The sequence below is a fragment of the Chiloscyllium punctatum genome, chromosome 42 (assembly GCF_047496795.1).
Source record: "Chiloscyllium punctatum isolate Juve2018m chromosome 42, sChiPun1.3, whole genome shotgun sequence".
NCBI lineage: Eukaryota > Metazoa > Chordata > Chondrichthyes > Orectolobiformes > Hemiscylliidae > Chiloscyllium > Chiloscyllium punctatum.
In genome coordinates, this window is record NC_092780.1 from 36,281,217 (window position 1) to 36,302,769 (window position 21,553).

Here is a 21,553-nt window from a genome sequence, read left to right on the forward strand (position 1 = left end):
GACTGCAGATGCAGGAGATCAGAGTCGAGTGTGTGATGCTGGAAAGCACAGCAGGTCAGGCAGCATCCAAGGAGCAGAAGAAGTGAGGCCCTTCATCAGGAAAGGGCTTTTGTCTGAAATGTTGTAGCTCCTGCTTCTCGGATGCTGCCTGACCTGCTGTGCCTGACCTTTTCCAGCACTACACTACTTGATGTAGTCATATTCACGGAATCATATGTTCCGTGATAGCTCTGTCTTTGTATATTTTATTGTGTCTTCACTGTTGCTGGGTCAGATTCCTTGAACTTCCTTCCAATATTGCTGATGGACAGTGAAAACTGACCTAACCAGTGACATGCACATTCTGTGAGTAAATCAAAAGGAGTCTTTTTGTTTCTCTTGCTTCCAGCTTGATCCCATTGCTTTTCAACTGCACCACAAAATGGGGTAGAAGAGTAATCCAAATTACAAATTCCTTGTTTCTGATTAATGCATTTGTACAAACATGGAGATCAGGAAACCTTTCAAAATGAAACATTTCTCCAAGATGTAAAGAAAATTGAAAGAAAGGCACATAATACTGGGATTAGGACTTCAATCAATTCTATGAAGATGCTTTGTGTTTCAGTAAAGAATGTCAAAGTGTGGGCATCACCTCTGGCTGTTTTTGTATTTGACTGCGTTTTCTATGTGAATATGTGAACTAACATGTTCCTGTGGGTGTTGAAACCTTCATCTGTGCCTTCATTACTTCCTGAATCAACAATTCTGATGCACTCCAGCTGACCTTCCAGATTCTACCATTTGTAAACTTGAGCTCATCCAAAACTCTATTGCACATGTCATAACTCACAGCAAGACTCGATTCTCAAATGCTCCTCTGCTCAGCGATCTACACTGAGTCCAGGTTTTAACTTAAAAACACTGATCCTTGTTTTCATATTGGTTCCTGTTCTTTCCCTTCCCTCTTTGTAATCATCTTGAGCCCCACAGTCTTCTGGGGATATCTTTGCTCCTCTAATTCTGGCCTCTTAAGTATTCCCAAGGAAACTTTCTCCACCCTTAGCGACGGTGCTTTAAGTTGGTTCAACCTGGAGCTCAGGAATTGCCTCTCAGCCTCGCTATTTCACTTCCCTCTTTAGGGCACTGTATATTAGACCAAACTTTTGATCATTGGATCTTATTACCCCATGTGGCTCCGTGTCATACTTCAGGTTTTATAATTCTCCTGTGAAGCACCTTGGGATGTTTCATTCCTAGAAAGGTGCAATATAAATATAAACTGTTGTTATTGAACTTGCTTCACTCTAATAGACTCTTCTATTTTCCAGGGGGTTGGTGTCTCACTGCATTGAGATTCTTAAGGTAAGAAATATAGCACTTTTATTAGAGACTGAAGGCTGGATGTGTTTTTGCAGAGGTGGACTGGCTTTGGACATCTTTATAAACGGGAGCTGAACCTGATTGTAGGATTCAACTGACAGTTCTTTTTCGGGTGTGGTATAAGGGCACCGTGCACTCCTGCTATGGTCAGTTCCATTGCAGAGATAGGCATCTCATACCCATCTTCGTACTGCCTGGAAAAGTTTCATGGAATCTAGCTTCTCAAAGGCTTGTGATTCATGACCCCTCAAAGGAGTTGTGAACCCATACTCTGAATTCACGAAACCTCTGAAAGTAAGTTTAAAAGGTACCACCTATATTCCTTTCATGCCCTCATGCTCTCTCCATGCCTTCATGGTCCTTCCATGCCCCCATGTTCCCTCCATATACAGTTGTCCAGTGTGCACTATACGCAGAACCTACATGCCGCATAATAACAAAGGAAATCTTTGAAATGTTTGTGATATCTGGCCATCTGTTTGTTGATGCAGTTTCCAGATAGCCTCAATATGAATGCTTGGTTGAACTCCAAGATGCACTCATAGATTAGCATGGCAGGGATATGTTTGGATAGATGATGGGGGTGTCACTAATGAATTATCAGAGCGGAGATATGTTTACATAGCTTTAGGGAAGGTTTAGCTTTGATTGACATTTTTATAGTAGATTAAGAAGTGTGAAATATGATAAAACTTTCGTTCTTGATGTTGTAAAAGATAAGAGAGTAGATTTTTTTAAAAGTGGATTTCTGAATGGATGTTCTTTTCATGAGTATTATTAAACTTGCCATTGTTTATTATTTAGCTTGTCTCATACTCCTTTTGTGCATAGTATACAGTGGATATGGAAAGGCCATGGTGATGGGATGGGGGGCATGCAAAGTTGGTGGAGGGGTGAGGCTGTTTGAAAGGTGAACTCTATAGGACCTAACAACCTTTATTATGACTGGGACATTTCTTCACAACTTAATTTTAGAGACTGTGACATTAATAATTATTAATTACATGATAAGTATTTATCCTCAGTGCATCTAACAATATGTGCAACCAAACAAATCTAGTAGATACACGACAAGATTGGACAGAACAATCCAGGCCAGATATAATTTTTACACTTGCTTCGCATTTACACCTACCAAAACACATCTTGTATATGAACTCACTCAGGACCTTCGCGTGGTGGGAATATGAGTTTGAATGTTTCGAAGGAACCAGAAAGTCAACAACTTGGTGAAATTTTCATTTGCTGAAACTAATTCCCCCACATAGAGTTAACATTGTGTCCATTATGATCTGATGGAGGAACATTATTGAGGATCCGATGGTGAGAATGCGTGAATTTGGCAAACGCTTGGTACAGGTTGGAAGGTTGATGTAACAAATGCCAAATAGTGCATTTTATTAGGAATGTGACATTGGAAGTAAATTTTGTTTTGTCATTTTTAGTTGTTTGAAGATTTAAGAAGAACCAATCGTCACAGTTGTTGATGCTTCTCTGCTTCTATTTTACAGATATGTCATACTCTGACGGAGAAACTTGTTGCCATGACGATGGGATCAGGTGCAAAGATCAAATCACCAGCGAGGCTCAGTGACATAATCGTAGTGGCAAAGCGGATTAGTCCGAGGTGAGATGGACCTGTCTCAGGATAGCAGCTCACTTTGTCACTTAGTTGTTGATATTAATAAAGAGGATGAATCTGCAAAGCCGAACTTCTCACAGTGGCTGACATAAAGGCCACTGCCATAGATGATATACTAGATGGTGGAAATTGGTTTTTCACAATAGGTTAGAAACTGATTGTCCACTGCTGTTGAAGAGCATTTCTTTGTGTCTCCCCAGTGGACCTAGAGAAAAGTACAGGGAACTGCAGCCTCAGATCAACATGAGACCTCCTGAAGCACAGAATCTTCATGGGGAGATTGTAGTATTGACATAATATCACTAGACTAATAACTGAGATGGGGGCTAATGCTGTACAAACATTAGTTCAAATCCTACCATGACAACTGATGGAATTTAAATTGAATTAATAGATCGAGAACTGAAAATTATCCTCAGTACCAGTTGCCATGAGCACATTGTTACAAAAACCCATCTGGTTCAATAATGAAAGAAATCTGCTATTCTTAATGTTTTCTGGCCTTCAGATCCATAGTAATATAGCTCATCCTTAACTTCTTTAGCAAACCACTCAGTTCAAGGGCAATTAGGGACGGATAGCAAATCATGTTCAGGGAAAATGTAAAGAAAATTCAGTAAATCATGAAAATCCTAGGGCTATAGAAAGAACTTCTCAGTCTCCATTTCATCACTTCCCATTGCGCCTCTGTCAAGTCTCCCTGCTCTCCTTATCTTCACCTTTCTGCTGAAAATTGCCTGATGTCTGTTCCTCACTTCATGACACTGATAATTTGCATCAACTCACTTCACTTTGCATCAATGCTTATTTATTAATTCATCGGGTGCTGGAAAATCCTGATGGCTGTAAGTTAAAGAGGGAACATGCAAGAGAAAGAGTCAAGATGCATTATACTTACCTCATAATTATTTTGAAATTCTTTTGCTTTTCTTCAATGTGTTGTGCTGACGAGTTTGATATAAATTCAGTTTAGTAAATGCAACAGGCAAGAACACTAATCTCAGTGGAGTTGCTGCTATTTGGAGTCTAGTCACAGGATTGAAATCAAGTGCTTGATTGTTATAGAGACGAAAACATGCTGTTGGATTTTCTTCCTAAAAATGTCACATCTACCATTACTGGAAGAGAATGATAACATTGTCAATAGTAAAATGTATCTTCACCAGAGTGCTATGATACATGAGAGAATACAATAATGAATCAAGTTGAGAAGTTAAGGGCTTTGTCACTGAACTTAAGGGTATGTAAAAGATTATGAAGAATTTTGAGACTGTTTCCATTGATTATTGAAATGATACAAAAGGAATGCTAACTTAAGTTCATCAAAATGATTTGCTCATGTATCCCAACGTTCTAATTATACTGTTTAAATATTATCGCATTGAGTCATTGCTTTCTGAAAGGGGAGAAGTCAGCAAGTCCTATCTCCAGCTATCAACAACAATAATATATGTTGTTTCTCTTCTCTCTGTTACAAGGGTGGATGATGTTGTGAGGTCAATGTATCCTCCACTGGATCCTAAGCTCCTGGATGCCAGGTATGCAGTTTCTATTGCTTCTAAAATGTTGATACCTGTATAACAATAGACTGAAACAGGTGTGGCACTCATCTTTGAGTAGCATTTGATGAACGAGTGGAATAATTACATTTGGATGTGAGCACGGTTCCCTGCATAATTCGAACATAAGCTGATTTTACTACTGCATGAGGCTGTTTAATTCTGGCACATCTTAATTTAGGCAGAGCTTCTGACATGTGCACAGTTGACTGGAAGGAGAAATGAGATCATCTGCTTGGTGTTATTGCTGAAGACTCTTGGCATGATGTGCTTACAGCCATTCAAGTCCATTTATGCACTCTGGCTCTGTACGAGACCAATTCAGCTACTCCCACTGTCTCACACTTTGCCGTTAGCCCCTTAATTTTCTTTTATCCTTCAGGAGCTTATCCAACTAATTTTTGAAAGCCACAATTAAGTCTACCTCCACCACTGCCACAAAAACGTGCAATCCAGACCCGAACCACACATTTCAACTCCTGCTCCCTTTAGTTCTTTTCTCAATCATTTAAAATCCTCGTCCTCTTGTTCTCTGTCAAAACGAATAATTATTGTCCATCTATTCTGTCCAAACCCGTTCGTGATTTGGAACCCCTTTATCAAATCTCCTCTTCCTCATGTCTCCTGTGAAAAGAAGTCCTACCTTCCCCAATCTATTCATGCAGTTAAAGTCCCCTATGCCTGACACCAGTCTCTTGAATTTTGACTGAACCAATTCCAATGCCACCTCGACCTTTCAAAAGTGTGGTGCCTAGAATTGAATGTGATCCCTCAATTGAGGCTTAACTAGTTCTTTGTAAAGGTTTAATATAATTTGAGTTCTGAGGAACAGTCACTTGACCCAAGTATTAGCTCTGACTTTTCTCCACAGATACTGCCAGATCTGCGAAGCTTTTCGAGCCATTTCTGTTTTTGTTTCTGATTGCAGTTCTTTCAGTTTTTATTTATTATAATTTCCCTGCTTCCATACTCAATGATTTTACTCATGAAACCCTGGATCCTGGATGCCATTTAATCACTTTTCTAACCCGTCTTGCCAGCTTTAGAACTTGTGCACATATGCCCCCCGGCTACTATGCTCTTACATGACTTTTGGAATTGTACCTTTTGTCTTGTATTATTTCTCCTTGATCTTCCTTCAAAAAGGTAACAGTTTACGCTTTTGAGCATTCAATTCTACCTGCCATGTCTCTGCCCCTTTCCTCAGCCTGTGTACGCTTGCTTGAAGGCTCCTCAAGGTTCACGATACTTCCATGTTTTGAGTCATTTGCAAATTTTGAAACTATGACCTAACTCATAATGATATATCAAGAAAGGCAGTGGTCCTGGAACTAATCCCTGGTGAACTCAACTGTCGGCTTCCCTCCAGTCTCCAAAAACAACCGTTTGCTATCATTTCGGTTTGTGCCACTTCATACCCATGCTGCCACTGACCATTGAACCAACCTCATTCCCCAGAACCAGATCCAGCAATGCCACCTTCCTCATGAAGCCGCAAAGTTACCAATCAAGGAAATTCTCATTGGCACACCACAAATTCCTCCCTGCTTGTCCTTTCCATTTTTATGATTGCAGGATTTATTCAGACAATTAAAGTCCCCATTCTAAGTTTTTTTAATGGTTTCTGCATTTCTCTGTAACTTTCCTGCAAATGTGCACCACTTTATCTTCCCCACTAGATGTTGAACAAGACATTATACCTTGAGGTACAACAGTGCCACTATTGTTTCTTATCTTTAACCAATCAGGTCCTGTCCTTGACTGCTCCAGGACATTACCTCATCTCTCTTCAACACTGTAGTCCTCTCTTCAACACTTCAATTGCTCCTTCTTTCTTTTCTTCTCTATCTTTCACAACACCATGTATCCCAGGGATATTTAGTAACCGGTGCTACTCCCTTGTGAGTCAGATTCCTATTATCACACTACAGCGTATTCTCAAATGGTTACTTACACCTGCATTGTCAATCTTAGTTACCATTGTTACCTTTGTGCACTATAAACTGAAGTAAAAGTTGAATGCATTCCTGCAGTCTGACCCCACCTAACTGCTATTATTACCCGTCCTAGTGCTCTATTTTCAGATCCTTTGTGTGTCTTTTCTCTTGCTTCTAATAATACATACAGATTCTCACCATCTGCCAGATTAATTTAAATCCCCTCCAAAGGGCAAATTGTCCCACCAGGAATGTAAGGTCCACCCCTGTTGAGGAAGGACCCCTTCTACTTGCCCCAGAATCCCCCAGGGATGAGGCATTTCAATGCTAAAGATTGGAGAAGTTGGGACTGTTTTCCTAACAGCAGAGAAGGCTGAGAGGAGATTTGACAGAGGCATTCAATATTGTGAAAGGAATGAGAGTGAGAAAGCACAGACTTAAAAAAAAATTAGTAAAAGAAGCAAAAGTGATATGAGGAAGCAGTTTCACGCAATAAGTAGTCAAGAGCCTTGAATCCATAGCCTGATAGTTTGAGGAAGGAGAAAGTGACGACTACAAATGCTGGAGATCAGAGTCGAGAGAGTGGTGCTGGAAAAGCACAGCAGGTCAGGCAGCATCTGAGGAGCAGGAGAATCGACATTTCGGGTATAAACCCTTCATCGGGGCTTTGATTCTCCTGCTCCGCGGATGCTGCCTGACCTGTGCTTTTCCAGCACCACTCTCTTGACTCTGATAGCTTGGGGGAGGCAGGTTCAAACAAGGTATTCAAAAGGTAATTAGATAGTTACTTGAAAAGGAACTATGTGTTATGGTGAAGAGAGGGAAGAAGAATGGCACTAAGTGAGATGCTCATTTGGAGAGCTGGCACGAAGACAATGAGCAGAATGGTTCTCTTCTGCACTGCAACAGTTCAGAAATTCTGTGAAGTTTGTAGATTAGATTAGATTACTGACAGTGTGGAAACAGGCCCTTTGGCCCAACAAGTCCACACCGACCCGCCGAAGCGCAACCCACCCATTCCCCTACATTTACCCAACACTATGGGCAATTTAGCATGGCCAATTCACCTAACAGGCACATCTTTGGACTGTGGGAGGAAACCGGAGCACCCGGAGGAAACCCACGCAGACACTGGGAGAATGTGCAAACTCCACACAGTCAGTCACCTGAGGTGGGAATTGAACCCGGGCTTCTGGCGCTGTGAGGCAGCAGTGCTAACCACTGTGCCACTGTGCCGTCCACACTGAAGTTCTTTGGAAGCAGTAGCTATCGGAGCGCTGCTCCTTCATCAGAGGGTTGTGGAGTATAAAATCGTAAGACACAGAATTTATAGCAGAAGTTTACAGTGTGATGCAACTGAAATTAATTTTATAAATAATATAATTTCAGTTACATCACACTGTAAACTTTTGTTATAAATTCTGTGTCCTACCATCTTATATTCCACAACCACCTGACGAAGGAGCAGCGCTCCAAAAGCAAGTGATTCCAAAGGAATCTGTTGGACTATAACCTGGTGTTGTGTGATTTTTAACTTTGTGCACCTCAGTCCAACACTGGCATCTCCAAATCAATGTTAATAAATGTGAAGTCATCCATTTTGGTAGGAATAACTGTAGAAAGGACTATTACAAGAATGGCAAAAAATTGCAGCATGTTGCTGTTCAGAGGGACCTGTATGTCTTTGTGCATGAATCACAGAGTGTTGGTTTGCAGGTACAACAAGTAATTAGGAAGAATGTTGTCCTTTATTGCTAAAGGGATTGAGTTTAAAAGCAATGAGGTTATGTTGCAGCTGTACAGGATACTGATGAGGCCACACTTGGGGGTACTGTGTGCAGTGTTGGTCCCCTTACTTGAGAAAGGATGTACTGGCATTAGAGGGGGTGCAGAGGAGGTTCACTAGGTTAATTCTGGAGTTGAGGGGGTTGGCATATGAGGAGAGACTGAATAGACTGGGATTATATTCATTGGAATTTAGGAGAATGAGGGGAAATATTACAGAAACGTATAAAATTATAAAGGGAATAGATAAGATAGTAGTAGAAAGAATATTTCCACTGGTGGGTTAAATTAGGACAAGAGGGCATAGCCTCAAGATTAGGGGAGCAGTCAAGATTAGGGGAGCAGATTTAGGACTGAATTGAGGAAGAATTCCTTCACCCAGAGGGTTGTGAATCTATGGAACTCCCTACCAGTGAAGTAGATGAGGCTTCCTCAGTAAATGTTTTTAAAGCTAAGATAGATAATACTTTGAACAGTAAAGGAATTAAGGGTTATAGTGAGAGAGTGGGTTAGTGGAGCTGAGCCCACAAAAAGATCAGCCATGACCTTATTGAAGGGCGGAGCAAGCTCGAAGGGCCAGATTGCCTACTCCTGCTCCTAGTTCTCATGTTGTTACGAACTGAGTAATGAGTTCAGTGTAAAAAGCTACTTGACTTATAGTTCAGTGACTTTTATTTGTTGGACTTATAATAAAAATGATCTTCAGATTTCCTGATTAGTGTGCTCCTATCTAGTAATCATTTGTCATCTTAGAATGTTTTTGACACGGAAGTGGTTTCTCTAAAGATTTCGCTGTCACTAACCAATGTAACTGACTTCAATCCACACTAACCTAGGACACAGAATTTATAACAAAAGTTTACAGTGTGATGTAACTGAAATTATATTATTTATAAAATTAATTTCAGTTGCATCACACTGTAAACTTCTGCTATAAATTCTGTGTCTTACGATTTTATACTCCACAACCCTCTGATGAAGGAGCAGCGCACCGATAGCTACTGCTTCCAAAGAACTTCAGTGTCGGTGGCACAGTGGCACAGTGGTTAGCACTGCTGCCTCACAGCGCCAGAGACCCGGGTTCAATTCCTGCCTCAGGTGACTGACTGTGTGGAGTTTGCACATTCTCCCCGTGTCTGCGTGGGTTTCCTCCGGGTGCTCCGGTTTCCTCCCACAGTCCAAAGATGTGCAGGTCAGGTGCAGGGGCCATACTAAATTGCCTGTAGTGTTAGGTAAGGGGTAAATGTAGTGGTATGGGTGGTTTACGCTTCGGCGGGTTGGTGTGGACTTGTTGGGCCAAAGGGCCTGTTTCCACACTGTAATGTAACCTGATCTTAAAAAAAAACCTATAACCTGGTGTTGTGTGATTTTTAATTTTATTAACATTGTACTCCATCTGCCAGACATTTACCCACTCACATAAACTATCTATGTCCCTCTGCAAAGTTTCACAGTCCTCTGCACACTTTGGTCTACCACTCATCTTAGTGTCATCTGCAAACCTTGAGACACTACACGTGATCCCCAACTCCAAATCATCTATGTAAATTATGGATAATTGTGATCCCAACACTGATCCCTGAGGCACACCACTAATCACTGATTGCCAACCAGAATAGCACTCATTTATCCTTGCTCTTTGCTTCCTAGAACCAACCTTCTATCCATGCTAATATATTGTTCCATGCTAATACATAGTTCTTAACATCTTGCATCTTTATCTTGTGCAGCAGCCTTTTGTGCGGCACGTTGTCGAATGCCTTTTGGAATTCTAGATACACCACATCTACAGGGTCCCCATTGTCCACCATGCTCATAATGTCCTCATAGAGTTCTGGTAGCTTAGTTAAGCATGATCTGCCCTTCATGAACCCATGATACATCTGCACAATGAGACCATTTCTATCCAGATGCCTTGTTATTTCTCCCTTGATAACAGACTCAAGCATTTTCCCCACTACAGAAGCTAAGCTAATTGGTCTATAATTCCCCATCTTTTATCTACCTCCTTTTTTAAACAGAGGTGCAACATTTGCTGTTTTCCAATCTGCTGGAACTGCCCCAGAGTCCCATCTAAAATTGTGATGTTTAGATAATATAAATTAATCTGAAGCAAGTATTTAGCAGTGTTCTATAAATATGCAGCAGGTTGAAGTTCAGATAGCAGTAGAGCACTTAAATTGCCAGGGGACAGCAAGCTGTGGACCAAGTGCAGGTAGATGGGATTAGTTAAGTTTGGCATTTGTTGGTTGGCATAGACTTGGTGGGCGGAAGGGCCTGTTTCTATGCAATATAACTTATGGTTCTAGATAATCTGCAGTGTTTACGAATGAGCTGTATGTGATCGATGTTCGAAGATCAAGTCATGCTATGGCTTTGGGTATAATTTATACCAATGACAAAGTTGTGGGGTCAGACCACAGTAAAATGGGATATCAAAACTGCAACAAGAGGGTGCTTAAGTTTCAGTATACTATCATTGACTGATAGGGAGGTTGCTTCTTTGAATAGTGAATTCCTGTTTTTAAATGAACAAATCTCGGTGCTCGCAGAGGCCTGAAATGGAGTCAGTGATTTAAATCCACTGGGCTCACTTTATATAATTCTGGATTAGTGGTGCTGGAAGAGCACAGCAGTTCAGGCAGCACCCAACGAGCAGCGAAATCGACATTTCGGGCAAAAGCCCTTCATCAGGAATAAAGGCAGTGAGCCTGAAGCATGGAGAGATAAGCTAGAGGAGGGTGGGGGTGGGGAGAGATTAGCATAGAGTACAATGGTTGAGTGGGGGAGGAGATGAAGGTGATAGGTCAAGGAGGAGAGGGTGGAGTGGATAGGTGGAAAAGGAGATAGGCAGGTCGGACAAGTCAAGGAGACAGTAACTGAGCTGGAAGTTTGAAACTAGGATGAGGTGGGGGAAGGGGAAATGAGGAAGCTGTTGAAGTCCACATTGATGCCCTGGGGTTGAAGTGTTCCGAGGCGGAAGATGAGGCATTCTTCCTCCAGGCGTCTGGTGGTGAGGGAGCGGTGGTGAAGGAGGCCCAGGACCTCCATGTCCTCAGCAGAGTGGGAGGGGGAGTTGAAATGTTGGGCCACGGGGCAGTTTGGTTGATTGGTGCGGGTGTCTCGGAGATGTTCCCTAAAACGCTCTGCTAGGAGGCGCCCAGTCTCCCCAATGTAGAGGAGACCACATCGGGAGCAACAGATACAATAAATGATATTAGTGGATGTGCAGGTGAAACTTTGATGGATGTGGAAGGCTCCTTTAGGGCCTTGGATAGAGGTGAGGGAGGAGGTGTGGGCACAGGTTTGTAATTTCACTTTGTATAATTCCTGACATACCTTTGTAGATGGATCCATTGTGTTTGTCTTGCAAACCTTAATACAACCTTTGGAAAAGGTCTGCAGCTCATTTTTTTTGTGTGTTCATGGATCGTTAAATGTAAGGGAAGGAAACAATAGGACGAAATTGAATAAGAAATTATTTGTTCTCTTTAAAATTGAGTCTCCCACTAACATGCTAGCAAATGGAATTATTTAAACTTTAGGGTATCAATACAATGTCCCTGAGGGATGCAGAAAGGGGGAGTGTTTGATCTCTGCATGAAGTGTTGTCATTCTTGAAAATGGTGTGCTGAAAATCAGCAGACTTACAATCCTCAGCATTAAAGTGAGGGATGCAGATCTGCACTGTCGTTTGTTAATAGCCATCAAACCTGACCTCCATCTCCACTGGATTTGCTAACATGAATAAATCTGGTCACTTCTATTCCAAATGTAAAAACACGTTGAATCAGTTAGGCTGCAATTTGCAATAACCTTTCTGTTACCATTGGCAAAGTGAGAATCAGAAATTAGAATTGTGCCAAACAGCCGCAGAATCAGGCACCTCATGTGCAAATTAATGATTGGTTAATGACCCCAGTTATTATCCACTTGTGACAGGAGGGGCACATAACCAGAATCAAGAAGGAAGTGAAATCAATATGATTCCAGAATTAAATTTGTGCTTGTAGAATTTTAGGCTGTTTCCTATAATGAATCAACTAATGATAGCAGTAAATAATGGATCTGTATCGATCTGGTTTGAACTCAGATCTTTGGTAAATTGTTCTGTGGCTGAGGAGTTAGAGTCAGTGTCAGACAAAGTTTAAGACATGAAAATTGGAAAGGATCCAGCTGAACAGTGGAAACAAGCTCAGCACTTTCTGTGCTGTAGTGTGCACACTTTTGTGTCAAGGAGTGCTCAAGAAGCTTGTGGAACTGAGCCTTCTCAAGGAAATGATCAGTTCAAGAAAAAAATTGGGAAACAAAGAAAAAAATGATTGAAAAATAATTTTTCCTTGTGGATGAGGTGGTTTAATCAAATGGAAAAGTATGTGTGTGGTGCTTAGAATCGTAGAACTTTATAGTACAGAAGGAGACCATTCAACCATCGTGTCTGCACCAGTTCCCAAAAGAGCTACCCAGCTAGTCCCACTCTCCAGGCCTATCTCCGAATCCCTCTAACTTCATCACTTTCAAACTATAATCCATCCCCTTTTGAAACCTCCTGTGGAATTCACCTCCACCCTCTCCCAGGCAGTGCTTTCCAAATCGTAACAACTCTCTGACTAACGACCTTTCTCCTTATCTCACTCCTAGCTCTGTTGCTGGCAATCTTAAAATTGTGACCCCTAGTTACTGAAATACCAACAAATGGACACCTTCTTTACCTTGTCAAAATTGTTTATAATTTTGAATACCTCACTCAGGTCACCTCTTAATCATCTCTGCTCCGAGAAGAATAAGTCCAATCTTTCGAATGTTTTTTTGCATCTAAAGTCCTTTATTTCTGGTATCATTCTACTAAATTTCCTTTGAACTCTCTTCTTCATTAAATAAGGTGCCCAGATGAAACACAGCATTTCAAATGTGGTCTGACCAATGATTTGTAATCACGCAAAAAAATTTTAAATTTAGAGAGTACTAGATTGAGATAATGAGCTTCTATGAAAGGTCTAATATATACCAAAGAAGTTTCATACATTTCCCTTAGCAACCCAAAAGCACCATTGATGGTAAACCCAGCTTTGGAACAGATATTGATCAGAAACACAAACATGGATTGCATAATCATTGCAGTCTTTATTTCCATTTATTTTTCACTGAGGAGTTTCCTATAATTGATATGTGACCTTTATCTCTTGCAGAACCACAGCTCTCCTTCTCTCTGTCAGCCATCTTGTATTGGTTACCAGGAATGCATGTCACATGACCGGAAGCCTCGATTGGATTGACCAGTCCCTCTCTTCGGCTGAGGAGCACATGTCAGTGCTAAGGGAGGCAGCTCTGGCGACTGAACCTGAGAGGAACCTCATTGGCTGTGAGAATTTCTGTCAGGAACAATCCTCAATTTAGCTCCTTGGGCCTGACTGATGATGGAGTGGGGAAGAACTAGATTTTTCCCCAGTTGAACTGCTCCGTTTAATCATGTGCATTTTCCTGTTCACAGGTTAATCAATCTGTGAAATATGTGCCTTAAAACTCATTGAGGATTGGACTCCACTGTTCAAATGACTTTTGGACAGACAAAGGGCTGATATTAGGGTCAATTATAGTCCTAAGCTCTGCTTGATTGTTTACCTAATGTTTACACTAATTACTGCATAGTTAGAATTAAATATTCATGTGTCCCTGTTTGTTTTTGACCTTAACTGACTGAAACTTTCATCAGCTAAATTCCTCCAGCAAATCCCACATTTGATGTTTCTTTAAATTCTGTGCCTGGACATCTAAGTCATAAAACCTAATTGCTACAGAGACCTTTCACTTTTAGCATGTGATGAATGTGAATGAGATGCATTGCTACCTGCCTGAGGAAGGTTGACGTTAAGCAATGTTAATTATTAACGATTTTATTTTCTCTGCAATAGTGAAAACTCAATTGACGTAGAATTTACTTGATGCATCAGAGATCTTGAGGTGGCTTCAAAGCCAACTAAAGACTTTTTTTGTAAACAAATTATTGCTGATGTGTCAATCAGAAGCTGTTTTGGTCGAGGTTGTGGCGTATAAGATGAACAACAGCTGTGATCAAATGAAAGGCTTTGACTATTTCAGCAAAAGTGTTAGTCTGTTTCGTCTTAGGCAGATTGTTGGGTTAAAGGTATCAGAGAAAGGAATTAATTTTTTCAGGTCTGTTCTTGACGTTACACGGCATCCTTTAAACCAATTAGAGTATCAGGGCAAATTGTGCAATGTTCACAGGAAAAGTAAAAATCATTTCACATTTAACTGTACTTTTTGATCCACACTGAGCAAATCTTTGGTCTGCATTTCTCAGAACCAGCACTCCATGCTTCAGCCTAATCTTATACAATAGGCCTTATTATGTTGTGAGAAAAAGGCACGTCTATTTGATCTGAAATGATAGTTCATCAAGGGTGTCACCTCGATCATAAAATTTGTAAAGAGATTTTTGTTTATTTTGAAAAGAGTGTAGGAGCCATGTGTGACAGTGGGAAGTGTACAACTGTTTATCTTTTTTATTAAGGAATTCCAAGTAATACAGACCACATCCTGGTGTGTCCTGGCTCAGTACTCAAAGCAGTCCAATTGTCTATTTGTGTGAGCAAACCCGTGTTATAGCTGATTGGTGTACATATTTTAAATAGTCCAACTGCTGATAGACCTATTTGTGTTCAGTGATTCTTGTTCTTATTTGTGCATCATTGTGAAGTTTCTTCCTACCTGCTTACTTCCTGACCTAGCATCGACCCTTCCCAGCATTGCCGAGTTTACTCTTAAAGAGACTTAATTATCCTTGAGTCCTTATCTAGAGCATTTGTTACAGAAATAGGCAGGAAAAGTCCATGCACTGTTCCCAAAAGGAAGACTGGCAAATCCACACCACTGTTTCCAGTGCCAAAATATTGACATCCCTTTGGAATGTTTAATCTGTAGTGCGGCATTGTCTAAAATGGTTTATGCGCAGCTCCTAAACCCTGATGATGTGGCAACTGAAGCCTACACCTCTATGCACTGACTTTTCTCATTTGCTGGTTTTGCTCAATTTTATGGACAATTTGGATTGGTACATAGATGGCATAAGTACGGAGGGTCATGGATCAAATGCAGGCAAATGAGACTAGATTAATTGTGAAAACAGAGCAGCATGGACAAGTTGGGTCAAAGGCCCTGTTTCCATGTTGTAAACCTCTTTGACTCAGTGGCTTTGTAAAGAGCTCTTCTTTGTATGGTTGTCCTACTGCTAGGTAAGTAAAAAAACAGAATACCAGGACTTTATAAAAATAAAAACCAGAAGAACCGTGGATGCTGTAAATCAGAGGCAAAAACAGAGATTTTTTAAAACTCAAACAGAAGTTGCTGGAAAAGCTCAGTAGGTCTGGTAGGATCTGTGAAGAGAAATCAAAGTTAATGTTTCAAGGTCTGGTGATCCTTCCTCAGAACATGTCCTGATCTTTTCCATCATATTTAAAAAAAAAAAACTCTTTCTTGGGATGTTGGCACCACTGGCAAAGCTTTGAACCGCTGCGGTTCAAGTGGGTGAAAATGCTATTTGATTGGGATTCCTATGGTATGCAACGTTTAAAGAATGAGAACATTTGGCCGAGGGAAGATGGTGTGTGATGTGCCGGTGGTGGCGTTCTCAAGCATTTCTTGCCCTTATTCTTCTACGTTGGGGCCTCCCAAGTGGGGCACGAGCTGGAATTTTGTGGTCCCAGGTTCTGAGGTTGCAGTGGTCATTATGGAGCTCCAACCAAGGTAGAACTGCTGTACTCCCACTCTAACAGGCCATCTGTCTCACAGACTTCTGCCTCACTCCAGCAACTTTCTCTACAGGATTGAAGCATACCATTCGGCCCATCAGGTCCACACCGACCCGCTGAACAGCACCTCACCAAGACCCACCCCCAAGGCTGGAATTGGAAAGCTGGATCCCTGGCACTGTGAAGCAGCAATGCTAACCACTGAACCATCGTGCCTCCCTATGACACATTGACAGACATTAAACGTAAGAGATGGTCCCAAACTAGAAATGACAAAGCCATCAATTCTGAAAAAGAATCAGACCAGACTTGAAACGTTAACTTTGTTTTTCTCTCCACAGCTGCTGCCAGATCTGCTGAGTTTCTGCCGTGGTTACTGTTTTCATTTCAGATTTCTAGCATCTGCAGTATTTTGCTTTTGCCCCAGGAGAACCTATAATTTTCTTCACCAGAAAGTATTAGCTACATATGATGATGGACAATTAGAATATTCCTTCATACCTCCTGGCCTGCTCTCTGATTTCCATGAGTTCATGTTCCATGTACCAGACCTTACTCCACACCCCAGCATAGCATTCTTCCTTGCTGGTCATGAACTTCCACTGTCACTCTCTTGCGTTAAGTAAGGAAAACTCTTGACCTTACACAGCTACACGATGTGGGCTGGTGCATGTCATCTTTAAACAAACATAAAGCGAGTGCAACGAGATTCTCGTGTTTCATAGACTTTTTCTTGAAGGTAGAACTTTATTAAAAAGAAGGCAAAAGTGATTAATGCAGATGCAGAAGATTAGAGTCGAGATTAGAGTGGTGCTGGAAAACGTCGATTTTCCTACTCCTCGGATGCTGTCTGACTTGCTGTGCTTTTCCAGCACCACAATCTCGACTTTAACTTTCTCAGTCTACCTACCATTGGGAAATTGAAGATTCACAGCTTGCCTAAATTCAGTCACTGCCTAAACATTATCTGCTCTTGAATACTCAATAAAATCCTCCTTATAATGTGTATATGTCAAGTTTAAGTAATCACAGTATTTAATCACTACAGATATATTTTTTGTCTCCTTTTTGAAGAGGCTTTAAATCTCTTTCACTGCAGTGAGACTGGTTTAATTTGCAACATATGTAGTCAGTATTCAGAACTTTACATTCTGTACAGCATAGACTTTCTACGTTGTACTATAAATCTCAAGATATAAATCTAACAGCTCTGATCATAGATCAAAGCACTCCAAACAATATCCAATCTTTTGAAGGTTTGACACATTTTTCTAAGGTTCTCTCAGATTTTTATTGAACCCCTTTGTTATAGTGTCAATGAAATTCATGTTAATCATGACTGCCATTGCTAACACTAAGCCATTGTACAACTAAGCAAGAGGCAGCACTTTCAAAAAGGTCACTGCACCTCACTGCACTCAAGTATAAAACCACTTTACAAGGGTGTGACGGCAACTACTAGGAAAAAGAGAGCAGACTGAGGCTAAGTATTCCACATCGAGAAGGCTGAAGAGTGACCAGATTGAAACCCATCAGATTTTAAAAGGACTTGCTGGGTTAGGCATGGAGGGAATGGGCAGAGCTTCAACTTTGGATACAATTGACAATTTGGTAGAAATTGAACTGAAAATTGCACTGCATTTGAGAAGTGATGTTGTTATTCTAGTTTACATTCAAACATTTGCATTAGTAGAATTTAAAATCGTCCCTGAAAACTCAGATGATGCTTTTTGAGAACATAATTTCTGGCATTATTCCTTCATATTATTTAAAATCTCATTCCTGGGACAATTTTATGAATTTACTTGAAAATTGACATTTATTACAAAAATAATCATAAGTAGCCAAATTTCAAATAGTGAAAAATAGCTATAAGCATTGTATAGAAACTTTTAATGGCTTCATTTGTATACAGTAGTCAGTTTCTTAGTAAAAATAACTTTTAGTACTTAAATATTTCGCATTTTACGACATGGCTTTTAATGCCCTAATACTGAAATAAAAGCTTAATATTAAGAGTTTCTTTGAAGGTTTACGAAAGAGACAAAAAACAGAGACTCAATATGTGTATTAATTCAATATGGGACATTGTAAATTTTATGGGTGGAATGTGAGATGTTTTCATGAACTAAAACAAAAGATCATCAAAACTTGATTTGTACTGAGATTAAGGTGTATTTGAAATTTTGTGATTTTATTTTTCTGGCAGTATGGTCAACTTTGGACAAATTATATTGGAAATACAGACAGCGCCTAATGGAATCTTTTTGCTTCCTCTTGTGGATAGTCCAAAACTGGGGCTACTAATATATCTACAAGAAGGAATTTAGGAATAGATTCTTTGATTCGAATGTGAAACTTGTGACTACATTAAGCAGTTGAAGCAGACAGTACAGGTTCATTTAAGGGAATGGTGGAGGACTACTTGAGGGAAAGGCCCTGTTACTGAGCTTTGAAGAAGTAGGTTGGAAGAAGCCTCCCAATGTGCACCCAATGTAAAAATCCAGCCTGTGTAACCTACCATATATTCACACTTTTTCTCCATCAGAAAACAAAATTGAGTACTGAATGTTTTTAAATGTAATGTTTTGGGACGGAGTAAACCAGGGATATCTTGTTCATGCTAGTTAAGATTCTTTTCTGTCTCACACCTTCATCATTTCTGAAATCAGAGATTCCAGTACTCAATCTACACTGACTCACTTCCAGAAATTTAAACTTGTTAAATTGTATACAATTCTCAATTTAAAAATGAAAAGCCGTCTGAAAATAGTAATCCGGTTCATTGACTACTATTGTAGCTGGGCTTGCAGTTCACGCAGTATACCAATTCCTAAAGGTTACTTTAGTTTAAGTCCACTGTTGATGATTAGTTGTAGTATTACACATTCTCACTGCTGGATGGCTGGGCAATCATTTTGTATGATGGAATTAATAATTACATGGTAATTACAGACTAGAAGATTGGTAAATGTTCAGTTTCTGAGGGAATAATTTTCATTGATTCCAATATTTCTAAACAGTACAAAACATCGTGCAATCAGGAAATGATGATTAGATTTGGAAGTAATATCCTGATCTCATTTTCAAAATTCCTGGTGGAGCAAAGCTGGCAGTTACTGGGCCAACTCACACTTTATATTCCATCTTGGTCAATGATGTTTATTGCATTGTATGATTTTACAGCCCTTCTTTAACAATTCATTAAGTACTTATGAGACAGGTTTAATCTTTGATTTATTCTATATTTAAAGCACTTGTGGTAAGGTTAGATATGTGAATATTCTTGTAAATAATGTTTGATGTTGTCACCAAACGAATGTTTGTCGAGCCTTATGGCATGTATACATGATGAATTTAAACATTTCATATGGTCAATAATTAAGACATTACAATATGGAAGTCCCACAATTTAAAAGGGCCCAACACTATGGCTGTTCAGAGTTAAGATCTCAACATGTGGAAAACAGCAAGGAATCCAAGATTCAAATTTTTGAACTTTAGTATTGTAATGTATGTTCACACAGTTTAAATTCCCACCCGTGCTCATGGTATATATAACATGGAACACTTGTTCTTATTTTGTACTTTAATGTGTAAGATTGCTATGTATTACTGATTGTGCCTTGTAACAGGTTAATAAAAAACGACCTGATCCTGTGTGAGACGGATTTTCTGTGGAATATCTGTTCTGTACCCAAATCTGATTGGTAAAATGGAGATGCATAGCAAGAAATCAAATGAGCTATTCTTTAAAAGCAAATAATACACAGCTTAACATTTGGTAGTACAGAACTTGAGTATTGCTGAAATAATATACATTTGCTGAAAGTGTTTGTATTAATTCATCAGGACAACTACTGCATAGAGAAAAATAACATATGAAAGGAGAATGTTGATTGGTTAATGAAGTGGACTATGATTGCTGTAGGTGCTACTATGAAGAATGCACCAATTGATGATAATTACAGTTAACTACCAAGGTTTGGTTACATTTTAAATCAGGTAAGTTGACTTTGATCAAGGTAATGCCCTGAGTGTTGAACCAGAGAATGCTGCCTATTTTGAGTTGAAGCAGCTCTAGTGTATGCCAAAGAATTGTCAGAATGCAAAGAAAGGACCCTGATGTTTTATATACGTAGCTTATATATGAATCTATGTGTCCATGTGAAAACTCTAGGTTGTAGAAGGCCTTGTACATTAAACTGATCTTTCCAACATGGGAACAGAGGTTTGGGATTGTCTGCTGCCCTTCTCTAGGTGGCCAAGGTCTTGAGTTTGCTGTTGAAAGAGCCTTGGTGAGTTGCTATAGTGCTTTCTGTACATGATCCACACTGCTGCCATCGTGCTGGTGGAAACATTGATCAGTGGGCTGCTTTGCCCTGAATGGTGTTTTGAGTTTCTTGAATGCTGTTGGACCTGCATGTAGGGAGTTTTCTATCAAATTCCTGACTTGCGCCTTGTAGACGGTGGGCAAGTACCAGTGAGATGCAAAGTTATTTAGTTGCTGCAGAATTTTTCGTCTTTATGGCTTGTCCAGCTCAAGTAAATCCTCAAGATGTCAGTGAGGGATTCAGCAATGGTAATACTATTGAGTGACAAGGGGCGATGGTTAGATTCTCTGTTTTTGGAGACAGTTATTGCTTAGCTCTGGTGTTACTTACCAGTCAAAGCTTGAATTGTGTCCAGGACTTGCTGCATTTGAAAAAAAAGGCCTACTTCCGTATCGAAGGAGATGTGACTGGTTCTGAATGTTGTGCAATCATCAGCAAACATCTTCACCTTTGACCTTATGATGGAGGGAAGGTGAAGACGGAGAAGCTGAAGATGGTAGAACCTCAGGTATTGCTCTAAGAACTGAGATAGTTAACCTCCAACAACCACAGTCATCTTGGAAATCACAGCTGGTCAAGCAGCATCCATGGAGAGAGAGCAGGCTAAAGTTTTGATCTAAATGACTCTTAGGCAGATCTCTCTCGGTGCTTGCTGCCTGACCCACTGTGATCGCCAGCATTTTTTGTTTTCAATACAAATTCCAGCATTTGCAGTAATTAATTCTTACCACAGACAAAACAGAAAGATTTGCCCTGATCCCCATTGGTTTGTTTTGCCAGGGTTCCACTTTTCACATGTGGTTGAATGCTGCCTTGATGTCATGTGCAATCACACACTCAGTCCCTGAGTTGGCAACGTTATGACCTATGTTTGAACTAAGGCTGACGTTTGGTCAGGAGCTGACTGTACAGTTTTACAGCAAAGTAAAAGGCTCTTCAGTCCAACGTATCTGTGCATGGACTGTCTATAGCAGACACCTCAAGACTGCCTGCGCAAGATCCTGCAAATCCATTGGGAATGAAGACACACCAACAGCAGCATCCTCAAGCAGGCTAAGAACCCCAGCATTGAGGCACTGACCAAGCTTGATTGGCTAAAATAGGCTGGCCACATCACCCATGTGACTGCTGCTCGAAGTGCTCTACTTCCACCTTCAAAATGGCA

General features: G+C 40.3%; 1 protein-coding gene across 2 annotated transcripts in view; it reads left to right on the forward strand.

Annotated features, from left to right (window-relative positions):
- The window catches only part of tmem98 (transmembrane protein 98), a 59,669-nt gene extending 39,950 nt beyond the window's left edge, over positions 1-19,719 (forward strand). For both annotated transcript variants that reach the window (XM_072561801.1, XM_072561802.1), the window contains exons 5-8: positions 1,311-1,344; positions 2,874-2,989; positions 4,483-4,542; positions 13,475-19,719. In XM_072561801.1, coding sequence (XP_072417902.1) covers positions 1,311-1,344; positions 2,874-2,989; positions 4,483-4,542; positions 13,475-13,682 — 418 coding nt within the window. In that variant the 3' untranslated portion in view covers positions 13,683-19,719. The remainder of the gene's footprint in view (positions 1-1,310; positions 1,345-2,873; positions 2,990-4,482; positions 4,543-13,474) is intronic.
- The last annotated feature ends 1,834 nt before the right edge of the window (positions 19,720-21,553 follow it).